We start from the raw sequence: 18,245 nt of genomic DNA, 5'->3' as shown, positions 1-18,245 counted from the left end.
TGCATTCACACAGACCTTACCGTGTTTGCTTATTTGTATAGTACAGCTGAATGACGCTCTTCCGTCCCACCCCTGTCGACGTCGCACAGCCGTTGTGCCATGATGTTGTTCCAGGTTTTGATTATTTAGACGCTATTTTAAATTTGGTACATATATACTGGATGAACGACACGACCGAATAGAGAGCACAAAGGAAAGCCCTGCAAGTCAATGAAGCCACGACTATTTTAGCAGACGCCGTCAGTCCGTCAAGGAACCTGGAAAGAAAGCGAAAAAAAAAAATTTGTACATTCGTGACAAATAACATAGCTGAGTGCGTTGCGGCTTCAAATCCTATATGCGGTCATAAATACTGCCTATGCAACTCATAGGGGCTGTCTGAAGAGGCCGCAGACAAACTCTGCGCTTACGTTCGATACCCTATCCGTCGAACCATCGTATGAGCAGAAGAGGATTGATTTTTTTTTCCTGAGTGGTTCTCTTCACAGAGAGGTTTTCCCTAAAAATGTTCGTGATCACGTTGGAGCGAGTTTAATAGGATGAGCTTTTCAAGTATGTTTTATAATATGTGTAGTCCTATGTGTCTTCCACAGACTAGCGCGAACTGGAATCAGCTGCCCGCTCCAGTTGTGTATATCCCTTCAACAATGTTTTTCAAGTCTGTTCTATATATGATCATCTTCATTATCCTACCTTATTGATCTGTATACTTTGTTTATAACCTACTTCTCTCTGTAACGTTGATTGACCCTGAAGGTAGATAAATATAGAATAAACATCCCTGCATGAAAGGGTGCGCATTCGCGGAGCATAATAAAAACAGGCCACCCGAATAACACCGAAATGTTAACATATATTCTCCAAATGCTTGTATAACATTTTGAACATCATTTTTTTTAATGTTTTTGACACGTTGCGTGTAGGCATTAAAATAGGCTTGCTCTCTCTGTCAATAGATATAAAAAAAAAAATGTGATATCCTTTAAAATTGTGAAACAAGCATGCAAAAGGGCGCACGCTCTCAATTAGCCTCGGCAAATCGCATAACACCTACAGCAATTCCCAACACTGATGGCAGCACGTGCGCTGTACTATACGACTCAGCCAATACGCCGAAATTCACTCACCCCAGAATGAGTACTGTGAACTTCAACTGAAATAGGCATAACGTCAGAGTGGCGCACTGATATGGTGGAAAGGGGGAAAATTCCATATACGATGCTTGAAGTATATATAAATACTGGGTCTCATTAGTGATTTAAGCGTCTTAAATAACACCTAGAAGACAGCGTTGGAAGAGTGCTTATTTTAAACGATATGTAAATTATTTCAATTTAACACTGATTAATATTTGTAAGTTTCATGCAGGATAGTAATTTTAGACAACAGCGATACCTTTGCTTTAAATGTTAGAATAGAATCTGAGATAAAATACCTAATTTTATTTCCTTCTTTTCAATGTTACCGTACTGTCTCAGTGTAGCGTGTAATAAAGCAGTGTATATAACGACTTTGTGACGCAATTGTAATGTTCGGACAAATTGTGTGGCTGTCCCTCATTGTGACTTTTCTCATAGCCCTTTGCATTTTTGTCTATATTATAGTTCAGTATAAAGAAAGGCTCAAGAATGCACTGTTAGTGCTAATTGCTTACCAGCCACGCAAGCGGTGAGCACTGACGCAGCCAGGCTGGAGACGAATGCGCGTCCGCCGACGCTGGCGAACAGCTCGCTCTTGCGTGGGCACACCATGCTGAGCAGGCTCATAGTTCCGCCCACCACGCCCACGTTGGAGAAGTTGCACAGTGCGAACGCGGCCAGCATGCATGATCGTTCCTGCACAACATTGCACCACCCAGGACATACGAGGCCATGCTCACGCCAGACGCTGGTCATGTCAAAGTGTCGCACTCGACTCGCTACATCTAGGGTCGCAGTCATTGTACACTCTGTGTCGCCGCAAAGCAGGTCGTTTTTTGATCGAGTGACAAAACTGAAGCGACACATATTTGACATCCGAAGAAAGTGGCGGCGAAGGAAAGATGAAAGGAGTGGTCAGCTAGATCTATGCAGTTATTTTTCATTTAATTTTAATGCATCCATACTTAGAGAACTATATTCTAAAAGTAAAAGCCTAAAGCGATGACATTAAGTTATCACAGCTTCATTCGCATTGCTACGGTGATTGTTGTAATCGATCAGCTGATAATAAGGCACCGGGCTAGTACGAAACGGCTGTACGCGCGGATTTGAAGCTTCTTTGTAAGCGTTATTGTCAAGCTGTGCTTTTAAAACCATTAAAGGTGTTCCTGCTCGCAGAAAGTATGCTTCTTGAGGCATCCAATGCACACCTATAGCAGAAAAGCGTGGTGCTCATTGCGCATCCGAGTTAGCACTTCCGTACGCACTCATATACAGTCAGCAATTACAGTTGAACCACCGGGCTGTGCTAAAATTCTAACCTACGACTAGCGCGAACAAGAAGGAATATATCTTCCGATTGAATAGTAGCGGTAAAGGTACTCATTCACTTAACTATGCCGACGCAAGGCCCACACTGTTTATAATGGTTAAGTCCTTGCTTACTCATCAAGTCTTCATGGCGGTCCTGCAAGAAGTTCCTACCTTGGCGTTAGAGGATAGCGTTCTTACCAAGCTATACTTTTAACGGGAAATTCGTTAAATGTGAATACGGTGCTACTACTGGCGAATCCGAAATTCAGGCTTCCGCGAGTGTATCCTTTTCGAGATTGGCGCCATCCGGCGTTTTCTTTTCGTCGGGCGTTCGTAAGTGCATAAATAGGCATCGGGCTACTCGACCTAAGCAGTTTCCACATTAGCTCAGCTAATTGTCAGTGCGTACTTGCCTCTAGCTTGTGCGCTATATGTACGAAGGCAGCGAAGGCGATGCATTCGTTGAAGAGAACCTTGACGGCCAGCAGCTGGGCTACGGCGCGGCTATCCTCCCACTTCACGCCCATAAGTAACGCTACTGGAGTGAATATCATTTCCAGCAGCCACTGCGATATCGAAAAAGACCCTAATATGAGTGGGTACATTGAGGTATAGATGTCGCACTTCAAAGTGGTAAAAATGTATCTTAATCATAGGGCTGTACAGTTTATTGCTCTTGACTCAGTATGTGTCAAGATAGCTTATACTTGGAACTCAAGTACAGGAATTGTCGTAACTTCTTGTTACCTTGCCTAAGATTTAAGAGACTAGTTCAAGAGAGCGCCTCAGGAAAAACAAACATACACAAGGATTGCGTTCCCTGTAAGTACCAATGACTGCGCACGTTGTTAGTGCGGCAACGATCTTACCAACACAGTGACAACGTCATCGGATGGAAAGGCTAATTTAAAGCTACACCGTCAATAGAAGGTATCTGAGGTTCGATTGGAGAATTTAGATACTATTGCTTCGATTCCCTGATGCGTATAATTTTAGGGCCTCGAACTTTCAACGTTCAGGCTTCATGAAAAGTAAGTACTTTGTGTGAATCTTACATGATTAAGAAAGAAAAAGTAGTTTTTTTGCAAGCAATAAGCAACATTCAACACGAAAATCAAAAAGTAATTTTTAAATTTATAGTGTGCACTGTGCAGCAGAGTGCGTGTGCGCAGGTCGAATGGATGCCGAAACTCTCAAAATTGGGCAGAATTGGTAGCTGGCGCGGCAGATACCCTCCCCTGCTGAGTACAACGCAGCAGTCACTGGGGCTAAAAAGAAAAGCACAGGAAAAGCACTGGCTCTTAAGTAACCGTTCGGTGAAAGAGACAGAATAAAAATGTAAGTACAGACTGCAAGAACACATAGAAAGGACGGCACACACGTTTTCCTTTGTTTCTTATCGTTTTTGTAGCGTTCTCTACCCGACTGCTGTATATCATTCATTCCCTTCTAAGTCTGGGCTTCCTCTGCGCTTTCATCGCCTGACCGCACGTCTGTCTGGGCACGTTTTTTTTTTCTTGTGCTCGCAATTGCGTTACCTCGTTGCGTAACCCCGCAATGGGCTTTTTTTTCTTTCGGTCGGGATTACGTTACGCACTTGAGTAAGCACTTCCGGACTTAAGCGGTTGCGGCGGTATGCGCATTGGGACGGCTGGCATATTAGCCGCCAATGTAATGGGAGAGAGACAGAAAATCCTTTCTGAAGGACATATAGTTTATCCGACGTTTAGAAATCGCTGGCATGCTACCTTGCGCGGGAAAGGGATTTGTGGAGAGAAATACAAGAGTGTGGCGGAAAATGAATGTAATTAAGAAACGGAGCAGACAAAGTACGACCAATAAATGCCTGCTGAGTTGGATCGTGAGTAATGCTATAACATAAAATGATGAAGTGCATATTTCGACAAATGGGCTAACAAACATTACTGCGGGAAGGAGGCACGAGAGCAACATGTAAGGTGAAATCAGAGCTTGTCGATATATCAAATGTTAATTGAATACAGGTATGCAAATAACAAGTTCATTGCATGCTTCTCTTTCCCAATGCAGGTTAAGGGACCTAAAACAAATTTCATTGCTAGAGGCACTTGGAAGAGCATCTCAAAATAAATTCCGTACTATACGCACTCTCCTCAGCATACGCAGGGTACTCATGCAGGATATGTTCCACCGTTTAACCGTGTCGCAGTTAGCACAATGTGGACTGTACAGTTGGTCGAAATTTTATAACAAACCGTTTGTAAATGACGTTTAACGTTCAGGCGAAGTCGGTGAAAGAGATTTGAAATGGCGAGGAAGTCTTGGCTGGAGTTTTGATCTTAGATGTTGGTAGAGATGTTGGTCGACTGAGTAAGGCAATTAGTAGTGATGTTTGTGTTGTGTCGAAGCTCTTGTAAGCTAGTTGCGCTCTCTGCTACAGCTGGTGGTGGGAAGAACCTCTTTCTCCCTAGGCGCGGTGGTTGGCGCACGTCTGGGTTTGTGTCTTCAGGAACTCATAAGCGAGATTCAGAGCGCCGAAATAAAGAACAAGAATGTGCAGGATATCTGTGCTTCATGCGGTATATTCCAGGTGTCAAAGCTGTCTGCTTCAAAGTACAAAGAAGGGAACTCACCCTTCAAATTAAGAACACTAGACCAGGTATATATTACATATTACGGCTGCAAAACTCAGAAGGCGTAGTTCGATTTATTTTGTATGCTCATTCATCTTAGCACGCACTCAGTGGGCACGAAGGATGGCTGATATAGAACTGAATTGGCGCTGAAAGTGACAATAAATGAACGAAAGCACCTCGGAATGTAGACTCAACGTGCATAAAACTTGACCTCTCCTTCCATAACGTATGTGCGAACTTTCTAAGGTTCGCTGCACCAATATATTTCAGATGGATTCTGTGACAAGTAATATACGCAGTCTACTCCTTTTGGCACAAATAAAGGTTTAGTAGAGATTGCTTTAACTCTATGAATTCTATGAGCCACCAATCGTTCAACGGGTAATAAGTTCCATTTGCCTTCCAGCCATGTTCACTTTAAGGAGTAAAGGCAATCCTCAGTTATTGTATGTAGTTTCAATTTTGTGTGTGCAAGATTGGTCCCCTGTAGGATCAGGCAGCAGTGATTGACACTGTTTTGTTATTTGTTACAGTGCGCGACATGTACTAAACGCCATCTCAAACTTAATTGGTTCTCTCCTTTAATTATTGTGAGTCACAAACCCACAAGTAGAAGCGTACGTATCATAGATTGTCTGGAACCCCGTTATATAATGGGCAAAACAGTTTTTGTTTCTGTGTCAGCCTTGTTTCCAGCATGTAACAATATGATAGAAATTCATTCAGAATGTAATGACAAGGCTGCAAATTATTAAGAAAATAGCGTAGACCGAACGCAGTTTCTGCACCGAACTCTAAATTGTAGTTCGAATACACTATTCCACGTGGTCTAACCGGGCTTTCGGGACACGCATCGCTTGAATTTGAGTGGTCGGTTGGTTGTGACTGAAAGAAAAAGGAAATGAAAATGCACAGGGCTGCTACTGGCTCTGTAGCTGAGCTACCTCCGCTGCCTCGCGCGGACAGAAAAGAAAATAGAGAAGAAAGAAAAAAATTACGGCCGATTTTCATAGTTAATATAAAGGATTAGAGAAGCGTTTCTTGTCTACACTTCCGTCATGATCGATATCTGTAATGCCAACGGATCCAGCTAATTATGATCCTCAAATTTTTATTTCTGAGCTTTTTCCTATAGTTATGAGATTAACAGCCGCTGCTCCTGGTCCTGATAACGGAACTTCCAAAATGTTAAAAATTCGTTTTGAGGCGTCGCCTGACGCGTTATTAGAGCTAGTAAATTATTACGTCAAAAAATGTTTGGATACACCCAGAATGGAACCTTGCCAAATAATTCCTTTACTTAAGAACCAAGGCGGTACCTTGTCTATAGATAATATTAGATCAATTTCAATTACACCAAACAATGGACTTCATGAATGAATCCTCAGCCCTTGTCAAATCAGTTTCCGTCAATAGTGTTCCATCTGAAATGCGCATGTTGGCCTCGACAGTCGAGTTCTTTTAGCGCGGCGCCAAAAAATGCACGCTGTATTGGTAACGCTAGATATATAGCCAAAGCCTATGATAGTGTTCAACATAGCATTCTACTGCAAAAAATAAAAGCTCTTCAGTTTCAAAATTTTTTAGTAGCCTGGATATCTGAATTCCTCCAAAACAAAGAGTTTTACTGTGCATTAAATGGCGTTCATTCTGGCAGATATAAGCAAGTCAGCGGAGTGCCGCAAGGAGCAGTCCTCTCACATTTCCTTTTCAACATACTACTCAGCTCAGTTAATAATGACGTTCGCACTTACGTATATGCAGATGATATTGAATTTTTTGCAACTGCATCGGATATTCAATCCCTTTATCCTCGCTTGCAAACGCACCTAAACTACATTGAGAATTGGTTGTGTGGCTTGCTTCTCACGTTAAATGTGAAAAAAAAAGCGCGGTCCATGTATTCAATATAAAAGATCTTTTAAATCTGTCTGTAATGTATCAGCAACAAATAATACCTTCGGTTAAATCATTAATGTATTTAGGGGTCATTTATGATGATAATCTTTCATGGCAGCCTCACATTAACCATATTGGTATGAAAGGGGCTCGGGCCGTGGGTATGTTGCGCCGAATTAGTCATCCCTGGTCTGGAATGCGGAGAGATGTGCTTTTAATGGTTTATGTTATGTACGTGCGTCCAATTTTAGAATTCGGTTTAGTCTTGTTTTCTATTTCAGCAGCTTATAAAATTCGACCGCTTGTTCTCTTGGAGCGAGAAGCACTTCGGTTGTGTCTTAGACTTCCAAAATGTGTTGCCAACAATGTGCTCTACCGTGAAGCCCGGATTCCTCCTTTGATATACGATTACGAATTCTAGCTGTTCAGACGTACCTAAGGGTATATGAATCAGAGTTTCACCGATCTATGTCTATTGTTTTGCTGTCAACCTACCTCCTTTTTTGGTGTCCATTGGTCTAAATTTCACACCCCGCAGGTTGTTATGGTCAAAAATTTGCTAGACCCTTTAAATGTTTCCATTCCTAGTATTCTACCCATACAAAGCAGCGGGTCGTCTGTTGAAATTGTCTTTGGCGACATATTCTCGAATAATGCTAAAGACTTATCATCCGTTATTCTAAACGGATTATTAGAAGATCATTTAAGAAGCCTTCGTGCTAGTTTAGTAATAGCTACTGACGCATCTCAATGTAATGAAAAGCGGGTGTGGGTATATAGTGTCCGAATTTAGACTGGTCTTTTTCTGTCCGGCTTCCGGACTTCATCCCAATTTTTGAAGCGGACTTCCTAGCGGGGGTACTCGCTTTACGGAAATTAGACTCCTGTTTTTCTAATGTTGCTGTAATTTCCGGCTCTCTATTCTTGTGTTCCTCCCCCTCTTCGTCAGTGGATTATGCAATAGTAAAAGCTTTTCTTGCCCTGATCACTCGATATTTGAAACTTGTACATATAACCATGCTTTCGCACGTCTAACTCGGTTTAACCTTACTACACTGCTAATATTTTTCTACAGCTCCTCTATCTGTACATAACTGCAAGGCAGAAATAAATGAATTCATTTTCCGTGATCGTGGCATCACAAGCACCAAATGGACGCTGGTCAGTCTCATATAGCCTGTCACTGCTCATACAGCTGCTGCACAAAATAAGTTTCGTGCGCGCTCTCTAGGTGGACTGTCTCAACGATGAGCAATACAAGCATCTTGCCATGAAGAATGCATTTTAGCAAATCAAGGACACTTTTGAACACAAGTCGCAGGCGCATGATAGCCGACTAAAGGGTCGTGTGTGAAGCGTGCTCTCATTTCCACTGCTGCGGGTGAAGTAGACGTGTTTAAGCGAGCATCGAAGAAGAGCAAAAGAAATATAAATCCAGCACTGTTCAAAAGCGGTAGGCTTGGAAGAAGACCGCCGTCGCTGCTTCTATAGCTGAAAACTGCGTGTAGGCGAAGCCGCTCAGAGTCCAAAAGCACAAGATGAATAGCGCTCCGTCCTTCCCTTCCGTGTCGTTCTCACAACCACAAATGCTGTCCAAATGCTGTTCTTGCGATGTCCGCGCCTGGTGTCGCTTACACAAGCTGGCAATTGTGCGAAATTATTTCTCATCTCTTGCAAGCTGTGCTGACCGAAACCGTTTCTTTACCCGTTGATACACTGCGCTACCGGCAGTTTCCGCGCTAAAGCATGAATATATATATAGCTCAGCAGACTTAGCAACAGTGCCGCCACAGCGCGTATCTTGTCGCCTACAGTGAATATCCACTAAGTGGTGTGAAATATTTACGTGGTACTGGAGATAAATACAGCGATTTGGATTACCTGCAGACTCAGTTGATCGGCACCCACATTGTTGGCTGCCCAGGTGACGAAGACATCAAAGAAACGTGCTACCGCCATGTAGGTTACCACACTGGCCGCCACTGCGATCATCAGGTACACGCCGATGATGGCGCCCGTAACAGCGGCTTCCATGAGGGTTCTCTCGGGGCTGTATGAGGAAATTATCGCGTTATTTGCAATGGCGGAAAGCTAATGCACTCTTTGTAAAACATGCGTCATGCGGTGGGCTGCAAATATCGATTAACCACATGTATATCAACCTGTCAACCATAGCTACATCAATCCTCTGAATGCCATGATTACAATTTAAGCTAAGCGCTACCGTTTACAGGTAAAAAAGAGGATCCACACTAATTGCAATCCCGTGTGGGTATAAAAGCTTCCAGTAACTGTGTAATCACCTAGGGCTTAATATGAGTACTTTCTTTCCTACCTGAATCTAGTCGAAAGAAAGCACACGCATTTGATATTTAGTGATTCGGTAAGCACATCAAAATGTCTAAAGCATTACATTAAAGGAAAATGGTATGACAGCTCGAGACCATAAAATTGTTACTACTCAGAGTGGTTACGCTAAATCCAACTTGTTTGCGATAGCTCGTCTTTCCCTTTCATGGCCTTGTTTATCGTGGTTTGTCTTTCATGCTGCTCTACAGCTCGACATTTATGTCGTTCAGCAGAATCGGTAGAAAAATATAGTTCGTTCATAGGTTTCCGGATTCTGTATAGTGCTTTTCCTGCTTAGCTACCCAAAATGCGGCATATATATATATATATATATATATATATATATATATATATATATATATATATATATATATATATATATATATATATATATATATATATATATATATATATATATATATATATATATATATATATATATATATATATATATATATATATATATATATATATATATATATATATATATATATATATATATATTTATATATATATATATATATATTTATATATATATATATATATATTTATATATATATATATATATATATATATATAATATTATATATATATATATATATATATATATATATATATATATATATATATATATACATATATATACCGGACCCCGGTTGAAACGTCGAGATAAATTTACCGTTACCGTTATGTTTTTGTTTTTAGACTCTTGGTGATTCATTCTACATTTATTATTCGGTTGTCATTACCTCTTTCTGATAAATATAGTAGCGGATGAGATAGTTTTAGTACAGGTGAAAGCTTGACGAATGAAGGCTGGTTTGCAAGCGGCTCAAAGCTCAAATCAGTCTGCGCGCGTCTCTCGCTTGTTCATCTCCTCGGTAAGCCTCTGCACGGGCAACTATATATATATATATATATATATATATATATATATATATATATATATATATATATATATATATATATATATAATTATGTTGTGATTATAAGTATAGATATATATGCATTTGTCAGAGAGGATGGACGTTGAGTATGAAGTGTGTGGGAATTGAATTTTATGCGCATAGAACGGCCACTACATATTAGAGACCATATGATTGCACACCTGCGGTATTGTAGAGTCAGCTGTCTCTCTGGACTTGATTCCGGGTACAACAGTTTGGAGCAGGCCAGTGCTGACGGAATGCTCAGGATAGATGCGCTCAAAAGGTACGTTGAATTGATCTTGAAACGAAGGAAACAAAGTAATCGCCTAAGAATCATTTGAGCTCATTGCGCATTTCTTAATCGACGCTTGGTTTTGAAAACCATGGCTGAGCATCGATAACTACCCCCCTGGTACGGCCACAGTTGGTGGCTCGCTCTGCCATGCCACGATGATCCGGAGACCGCAACAAGAGTTGGGGCTCATAAACATAGAGTGCTATGTGCAAAAGAGGGAGTATTTCTTATTTAATTTCGGCTTCTCTGTGGAAACAGAACATGTGTCAGCTCTTTTGAAGCGAAAGCTTCACTACACAACGTAGCTTGAGTCGTCAGGTATGCACGGTTTTCCCCTTCAAGTGACCTTAACCGATACTGCGCTTCTCCTTTCCTATAAACCCATATACATACAATGAAACCCATATACATACAATGGAAGCGAAATTTTTGCGTGACACTAAATTTCTCCTTCCATTGTGGTGCAGTGGTAAGACGCTCGCCTACTGTGCCGGAGTACCTGGGCTCGATCCCGACCCCGACGGCTGCGTTTTGATGGAGGCGACACGAAGAGATGTCCGTGTGCTAGCAATATCAGAGCACGTTAAAGATCCCCAGGTGGTCGAAATTACTCCTTAGCCCTTCATTACGGCTCCTCTTTCTACCTATCCACTTTCAGTCCCATCTTCCTGTCTTCCCTTACGGCACGGTTCAGGTGTCTACAGAAACAAGTGTGACAGATAGTGTGCATTTGTCTTCCTGTGAACCAATTATTATTATTTCCTGACAGAATGCTATATACCCCTACAGTCCTCTGCTTACAGCTTGCCTACACCACCACAGCTACCCATATGGCTCGCCCACTTGGACCTCCTCTATTCCTGGGGCCTAGGGCCTCCACCTAGGGTCCCTTATAGTCTAGACTCGCCTGTGTTGTCCTTGAAATTTGCAGACAGCCATAAAATAGTTAAACCGAAGAAACATGTGTCTGCTCAAGCTTAATAAAGCTTCCGCTCTGTGAACTAGGTTGTTTGTGTCAGTGTAACTCTCGTTTGCATAACCGGGCTTAAACGACCGAAGCGAAGGCGTCTTTTTTCGGAATTCGAGGTACTAGAAAAAAGTCAGTTCCCCTTAATATCGAAGGTGAACTTAGAATTTCAGCGTGTTTGTAAATCCATGTACTGTAAAACTGCAAACAGAGCACGTGTACCCGTATCATATTATGTGTCCTTCTCGTTTGAAGGAGAAAAAAAACTTTTTACAAGGCGCGCATATCAGTTGCAAGAACAAACTAAATGGTCACCACTTCCACTTCTTTCATTTAAAGAAAGCCCCAGCTTGAGGAAACATGTGTTTTCCCAGTTGCCCTGTAGCATTCCATCTGGCACACTCCAGCTTTTACTCATTGGGGTCAGGGTTCAAACTCCTATTTGAACCCTGACCAAGCAGCCGACGAAATCAGACAGGCGGTGTATAGCGGTCGCGTAACAGCATATATATACTAAGGAAAAATAATCTTTACGCTCAAGGTAGAGAGAGACGGGGCTATCACACCATGATAAGCACTTTCTAGCCAGAAGATTTCAAGCTACTTTTCACAGGAGTAATATTTTAACGTATCGGCTACTTCAGGATGTCTCACCCCGAGGTCGGCATAGACAGGAATGAGCCTTCCAGAGACAGTGCTGAACTCCAGCACCAGTATACTATGTAGACTCGAGGCCGACATGGTCAGCATGTACGGATGGACCAGCAGCATTGACTCCACCTGCATGGCAACAGTGAGATACCAAGGAAAAGACACATGCTGCCATTCTCTAATCATTGCTTAAAATATTTTTTCTGAGATGTCTGCAGAATCTGCACTGGAGAAATGCGTAAGCCTGAGCGTTGTTGTGTTGCACGCGAGATGTGTCAGCGGGATTTCGCGAGTGACATATACTGTGCCCTTCCAATCCCAAAAACCAATTATACAACGCCGGTGAACTGAGTTGTTGCTGTGGCTGTAGGAAGAAGGAAAAGAAAATGCATGGGTCTGCTACTGGCTATGTAGCCGAGCCACCTCGTTACCTCGAGCGGAGAGAAAAGAGAAAGTAGAGAAGAAAGGAAAAAGAAGAGGGAGAGAAAGACGCGTGCCGCGACAACAGCCGTCGTCCACCGCCGAAGCAGTGGCGGGTGCAAGGACGGCCTGCAACGGATAAAATTCGGTGGCAGGCTAGCCCCCACCGCAAGCGGCGGTGACATACCTGTCCCAGCGCCTATCAGTGCCAGGATCAGCCACCCTTCCTCCATCGCCGATGAGCAGATGCGTTCAACGGAATGCTGGTGTGTTCGACAAGGGGCGCGCGATGCACCGTGTGGCACTTCACGCCCACTCCGGGAGAATTCCTTTTGGCTAAACAAAGCTTTTCATGCATTCATTCATTCACGCCCACTGAGCCATGGGACCGGAAACTGAGAACCGATGGCTCTCCGCCAGCTTTAAATGTACGTCAGTCAGAACTCTTTTTTTCCTTTTTGACCGCTTTAGTCTTTAGTTGTACCGCAAAGGAAAGGTAAACCTACTGCCGAGCTGAAAAATTTTTTGTGTGTTTACTTTCGCCAAATATAGTACAACAGGAGCAAAAAAACACAGTAGTTTTTTTAAGTGCCACAATTGTTCAGCAAGACGCTTCGTGCTTGACTGAAGTCATCGTGAAGGAACGTGACACAATGTTTTGACGCTCTAGGACACCATCTGGGTACATACTCCATCCACTACATTAATAACTTATGAAGCAGCTAATCGTATTAAAATTGTGTCTGAAATGTGCGCAGAAAAGAAATCCTTGCTTAGCTGATGGTATTATAATATTTTCAGTTTGGGGCATTTCTATGTGATGTTCCTGGTCTCTTCCTTGACTTAGATTTGTGCTTGCTGCAAAGTGACAAAGACAGAGGCTTCAGTATTTCGACGCGCCAGCTGTTTGGAGAGAAAGCCATTGCTGCTGTGCGGAAGAACCTCAGAGTGTATACATACTAAGACTGCGAGAAAAGCCTACAGCCGTAGTTCTAAAACTGGACAGGCTATATGGCGAAATATATTATGCGAATTATATTGTTTTTAGAAAGAGAAAAAAATCTGAAAGGTTTTACCCTTGTTACCGAAGATCAAGCGAAAGCTCTAAATAATACATTATAACTTCGAATTCTACTCGTCGAAATATTGCCGACGACACATTACGACGTTGTAGCGTAAAATATAATCTTTATTCACAACTAAATGATTTCAAAACGCTCATATAATAATGCAGATTATTTTTCATTTTTGCCCACCAAACGAATCGTTGGCCTTCGTCTGTATAAAGCGGATAAAGTTCATAACGGCGGACAAATGCTTTTGTTTTCTATTGACCGGCTTGGTTGTTTTGTTTTTGTCTTTTTTGGAGAGCTTCTCTTGGACGATGACTGTGGATTATTAACACACTAGTGCATTCTGTGATTTAATTGTTGAGGCTCACGAAATACATCAGCCCTGACAGAAATTTGCTTATAGAATAGCCTGTCAAATGCCATGTAATTATCTACAACTCATTATTGGGCTACCGACTGTACAAAGTTCCCTGTTGATATATTTAATTATACCATTCTACTGCGTAGGCCAAAACAGGTGGTTTTCATTTGTCTCTTGTTGACAAGGAGGGACGCACGCGCTGCTAACGCTTGCGGAACTCCTGAGTTCAACACTGACGCCAGCTCCCCATAGGCCCGAGCACACATGTCTTTTCAGCAGTACTAGGTGCTGGTTCTAGGAAGCCACTATGCGTGGAGTAGAACGTGTTGTGCCATTTCTTATATCTGTACTGTCGATTACCGGAGAGGCAATCATTTTATTTGTTGTGTCTTTTGCTGATTATTAAAAATGTCAGAGATGTCTTGTGCTGAGAAAAACTTTGAACAGATTCGGAACACTAAACAGATTTGTATTACAAATACCGATGACCGGTCTTCACAGATAGTATGAGATCCTTTCGGCCGCATAAGCTTTCTTCGTTCGCCCTCAGAACTCCTGTCCTTGTTGAAAAAGGATCAAATATTTTATATCTCCCAATAACAACGCTTTGCTGCCCTTGCTCAACTTAGACGCCACACTCTGGGGATTTTCTTAATTTTAATTACATTTGTAGTTTTTACATTAGGCCAGTGGGCACAGGACATCCGCACAACAGAAGGAGAGCGGTTCGCTGCAGTGAAATAAGCCTCGAGTTCACTAAGATTTTTAATGAAGCCTTTCTCTACGCACACGCACGCACGCACGCAATCACACACACACACGCACGCACGCACGCAATCACACACACACACACGCACACGCACACGCACACGCACACGCACGCACACACACACACACACACACACACACACACACACACACACACACACACACACACACACACACACACACACACACACACACACACACACACACACACACACACACACACACACACACACACACACACACACACACACACACACACACACACACACACACACACACACACACACACACACACACACACACACACACACACACACACACACACACACACACACACACACACACACACACACACACACACACACACACACACACACACACACACACTAAAATCACTCCATCCCCCTCCGCTGCCCTGCGTGCACTGAGTGCTGAATAGAAATGCGAATGCGTTACGCCATCATGCAAAGGCAGTCTTGTGATATCTCTCGCGAGTGCGGGAAGCAAGTGTGCGCAATTGAGAGTGTGGGTAGTACACTGAAAGTATGCCGTCAAGGATCATTGGGACCTAATCGACAGCTTGAGCCGCTGCGAGTCGCAGGACTCTGAGCGGGAGAGCTTGAGTACGCGTTGCCTGCACGGACAATGGAGTCGGCAGACAATAACAGCACCGTACGCACCTGTTGTGAAGGCTGCAGATTTTGATCTCTTTTACTACCTTTTCTAATGCCGTACACAAGCTGTACTTTTCAGAGCTTCTTGGTCCCATATTGTGCCATGTAAGAAAGTTGTACGCCTGGGATATATTATGTTCGGCATACTGAAATAACTGTAGTACATATAATTGCCTTAGTTTAACCCTTTTGGTTACAAGTATAGCCAAAAAAATAGCTTCTCCCATAATCTATATCAGCAGTGGTATATGGGCAAATTTGTGTTCTATTTATTTTTCCATTTAGCCATTCTAGTGCGTTTGTGTGTGGTTCAATAATTAAGTCAATGCCTATAATAAGCACTTGTTTGAGTAGCATGTATGATGTGCATAAGAGAAAATTGCACGCAGGAAAAAAGGAACAGGCATGATATGAGTTTTGTATTACGAAATTTAACGTAACTGCTACGGTGATGCTACTGCATACATACATTTGATTATTGCAGTTTGAAAAACGCATTCTTCTTGCGTATATAATAAACCATTATTTTACAGCCATTTCTCCATTCGCAGCATGGTAACTTGGGCGAGGATAAAAAGTTAAAGAAATCTGATTGAAGTTCTCGTACGGTTCCGAAGATGCGTGCTTCTGTACCTCCGGATGTCATCTTTTGGCGTTTACCTTAGGACTATGCCCGAACTTATACCGGAAGGCTCCCGGACATGCGTGAGTTCCTACCCCGGACGTCATGCCGACGACCCTAGAATGCTGGTCTGTTTTCTGGGGAATTTCAGACTACTGTATTAGCCTTGTAAAAAGTATTCAGCATTGGTATTTGCGACATAATTACATACGCACGTGCGTACACACCACGCACACGTACAAACGAAAGCGCTGTACATGCAGTGCACACACAGTAGTTATGTGAGCGAATAATTGTATGCCATAAAACGTACATTTGCAGAAGTGAAATCAAGGCGAACTTTCTGACATATTCACATGTATGGCTTGAAACTAATGGGCCATAAAGAATCTGTGCGCGTTTGTTTCTTGCTCGCGTGTTCCAGAGATTTGTGTCTTGATAGTAGATTGGGCCATGATTTGTTTGGATTGGTTTGTGGGGTCTAACGTCCCAAAGCGACTAAGGCTATGAGAGAAGTCGTAGTTGGGCTATGACTTCCACCATCATTCGTGGCGTTGCACTGAGTTGTCCATTTTTACGAAGAGTGCGCAATCAGAGAAATTGGTGTGAGCTCAGCTCGAGCATCCCGAATGCCTGAGCTTGTTTGACAAATTAGCTTATTAAGAAATTTTAGTGTTATGCGCAAACGGATGTTTGGAATATCCCTATGTTATTTGTATTTTTTTACCGCATTTAAATTAAAACCAGGCAAGGAACAAAAAAGAAAGCCTTATCACTGCTTCTCTCGCCACACCATAGCACGCGCACCCCATGGCTTGCTTTCCTAAATGCGGACAGGCGCAGAGGACTACAGTGCAGTTATCGCAGCCTGTGTGGGATGCGCACTAGTAAATTACCGCTCAACAATGGCTGCGAAAGACAAAGTAGCTTACTGGCACGATTACATCATTGTTTCTTGCATTCTGATGTGACTTCGGACCGGCGTAAGGCAGATTATTATGATACCCGTTTTCAGCACACAGATAGGTGTACTTACTTGCGTAGGCATGCTTCGTTTAAAAATGTGAAATAGTTTACAGTTGAGCAGAGTTGAGCTTTTTAGGATCATAATATATTTGGAGCTATCTCTAGTTCATCCACAATAATTAGGCGCGCTTGCTCTCTTTGTGCTAGGGGAATTGATATTTAGCAGAAAATCCTTTCTTGATATAGTCTTCAGCCATTCATGGCGGGATGATCAACTGTTATTCCAAGTTTCTTTTTCCTGTGAGAGTTTCAGAAAGGTACGCTTCATTATATAATGAAGCGTACCTTTATTAGAAAAAAAGAAGTAGATATGATTGTGTTGTGAAGAGGATGGGCGAGAAATAATGCTGGTTCAATCACTGAACAAAAAATTCAGTAGCGGAATCACATTAGCTACGCAAAATCACTCCCACCTACCAGGAATATATGCAAAATAGCCAAACGACACCCAGAAAAAGTTCTCGCTTCAAGCTAAAACAAGAAGACCTCACAAAGTGGCGCATAAGTAATGCATGAGCGCTTATGCCAGCTGTCGGCTCAGGTACGCACCGAATCAGACGCCCTGAGCGACGATGCTGTGCCGGAAGTGATAGCGTATGCCATGATAGAATATATTCGGCGCATATTAGAGAGTTTTAGTACTGCGTACGTAAGCATACGCAGAACCCTTGCGTACGCAAGCTGCCTGTGTGTTGATTACTGCGCATGCGTCATTCGCAGAACGATCCTTGCGTACTGCGTATACGTTGCTTGCATACGATTTCCGGAGTCCTCTACTACGGCGTCTCTCATAGCCTGAGTTGCTTTGGGACGTTAAACCCCACAAACCAAACCAACCAAACCAGAAATCCCTACCTCTGCGTGCGTTCGCTGAACGGGGTGCGTGTTGTTCTCGTGTATGAGAAAGCTCGGCAGACACGTTTGGCTATATGGCCGCGCATGATAAGCAGCAAACACACCGTTTTTTTTTTTTTTCCTTTTTAGTGCAGACGATTTGGCGTTTCGCGAGAAGTGAAAATGTCTAATTCATTTGTTGCTCCGCAGTAGAGGGCGCGAATTTCAAATTGTGCCTTATGCGACGCACAATTCGTTTTCTATGAATGCACTGCGCGAACGCTCCAACTTCTAGCAGGTGTATTTCGT

At 42.6% G+C, this 18,245-nt stretch overlaps 1 protein-coding gene across 1 annotated transcript in view; it reads right to left on the bottom strand.

The window, feature by feature from the left end:
• Window positions 1-240: 240 nt before the first annotated feature.
• The window catches only part of LOC146198568 (solute carrier family 28 member 3-like), a 38,830-nt gene continuing 20,825 nt past the window's right edge, over window positions 241-18,245 (bottom strand). The window contains exons 4-9 of the mRNA XM_084591933.1: window positions 12,162-12,287; window positions 10,425-10,543; window positions 8,849-9,017; window positions 2,867-3,019; window positions 1,655-1,835; window positions 241-257 (exon numbers count right to left, since the gene is read on the bottom strand). Of these exons, the coding sequence (XP_084448059.1) occupies window positions 241-257; window positions 1,655-1,835; window positions 2,867-3,019; window positions 8,849-9,017; window positions 10,425-10,543; window positions 12,162-12,287 (765 nt within the window). The remainder of the gene's footprint in view (window positions 258-1,654; window positions 1,836-2,866; window positions 3,020-8,848; window positions 9,018-10,424; window positions 10,544-12,161; window positions 12,288-18,245) is intronic.

The sequence above is a fragment of the Amblyomma maculatum genome, chromosome 2 (assembly GCF_055883805.1).
Source record: "Amblyomma maculatum isolate TAMU_Amacu chromosome 2, ASM5588380v1, whole genome shotgun sequence".
NCBI classification, from domain to species: Eukaryota; Metazoa; Arthropoda; class Arachnida; order Ixodida; family Ixodidae; genus Amblyomma; species Amblyomma maculatum.
The sequence above is the reverse complement of the archived record's forward strand: the minus strand, read 5'-3'. Positions and strand labels throughout refer to the sequence as shown.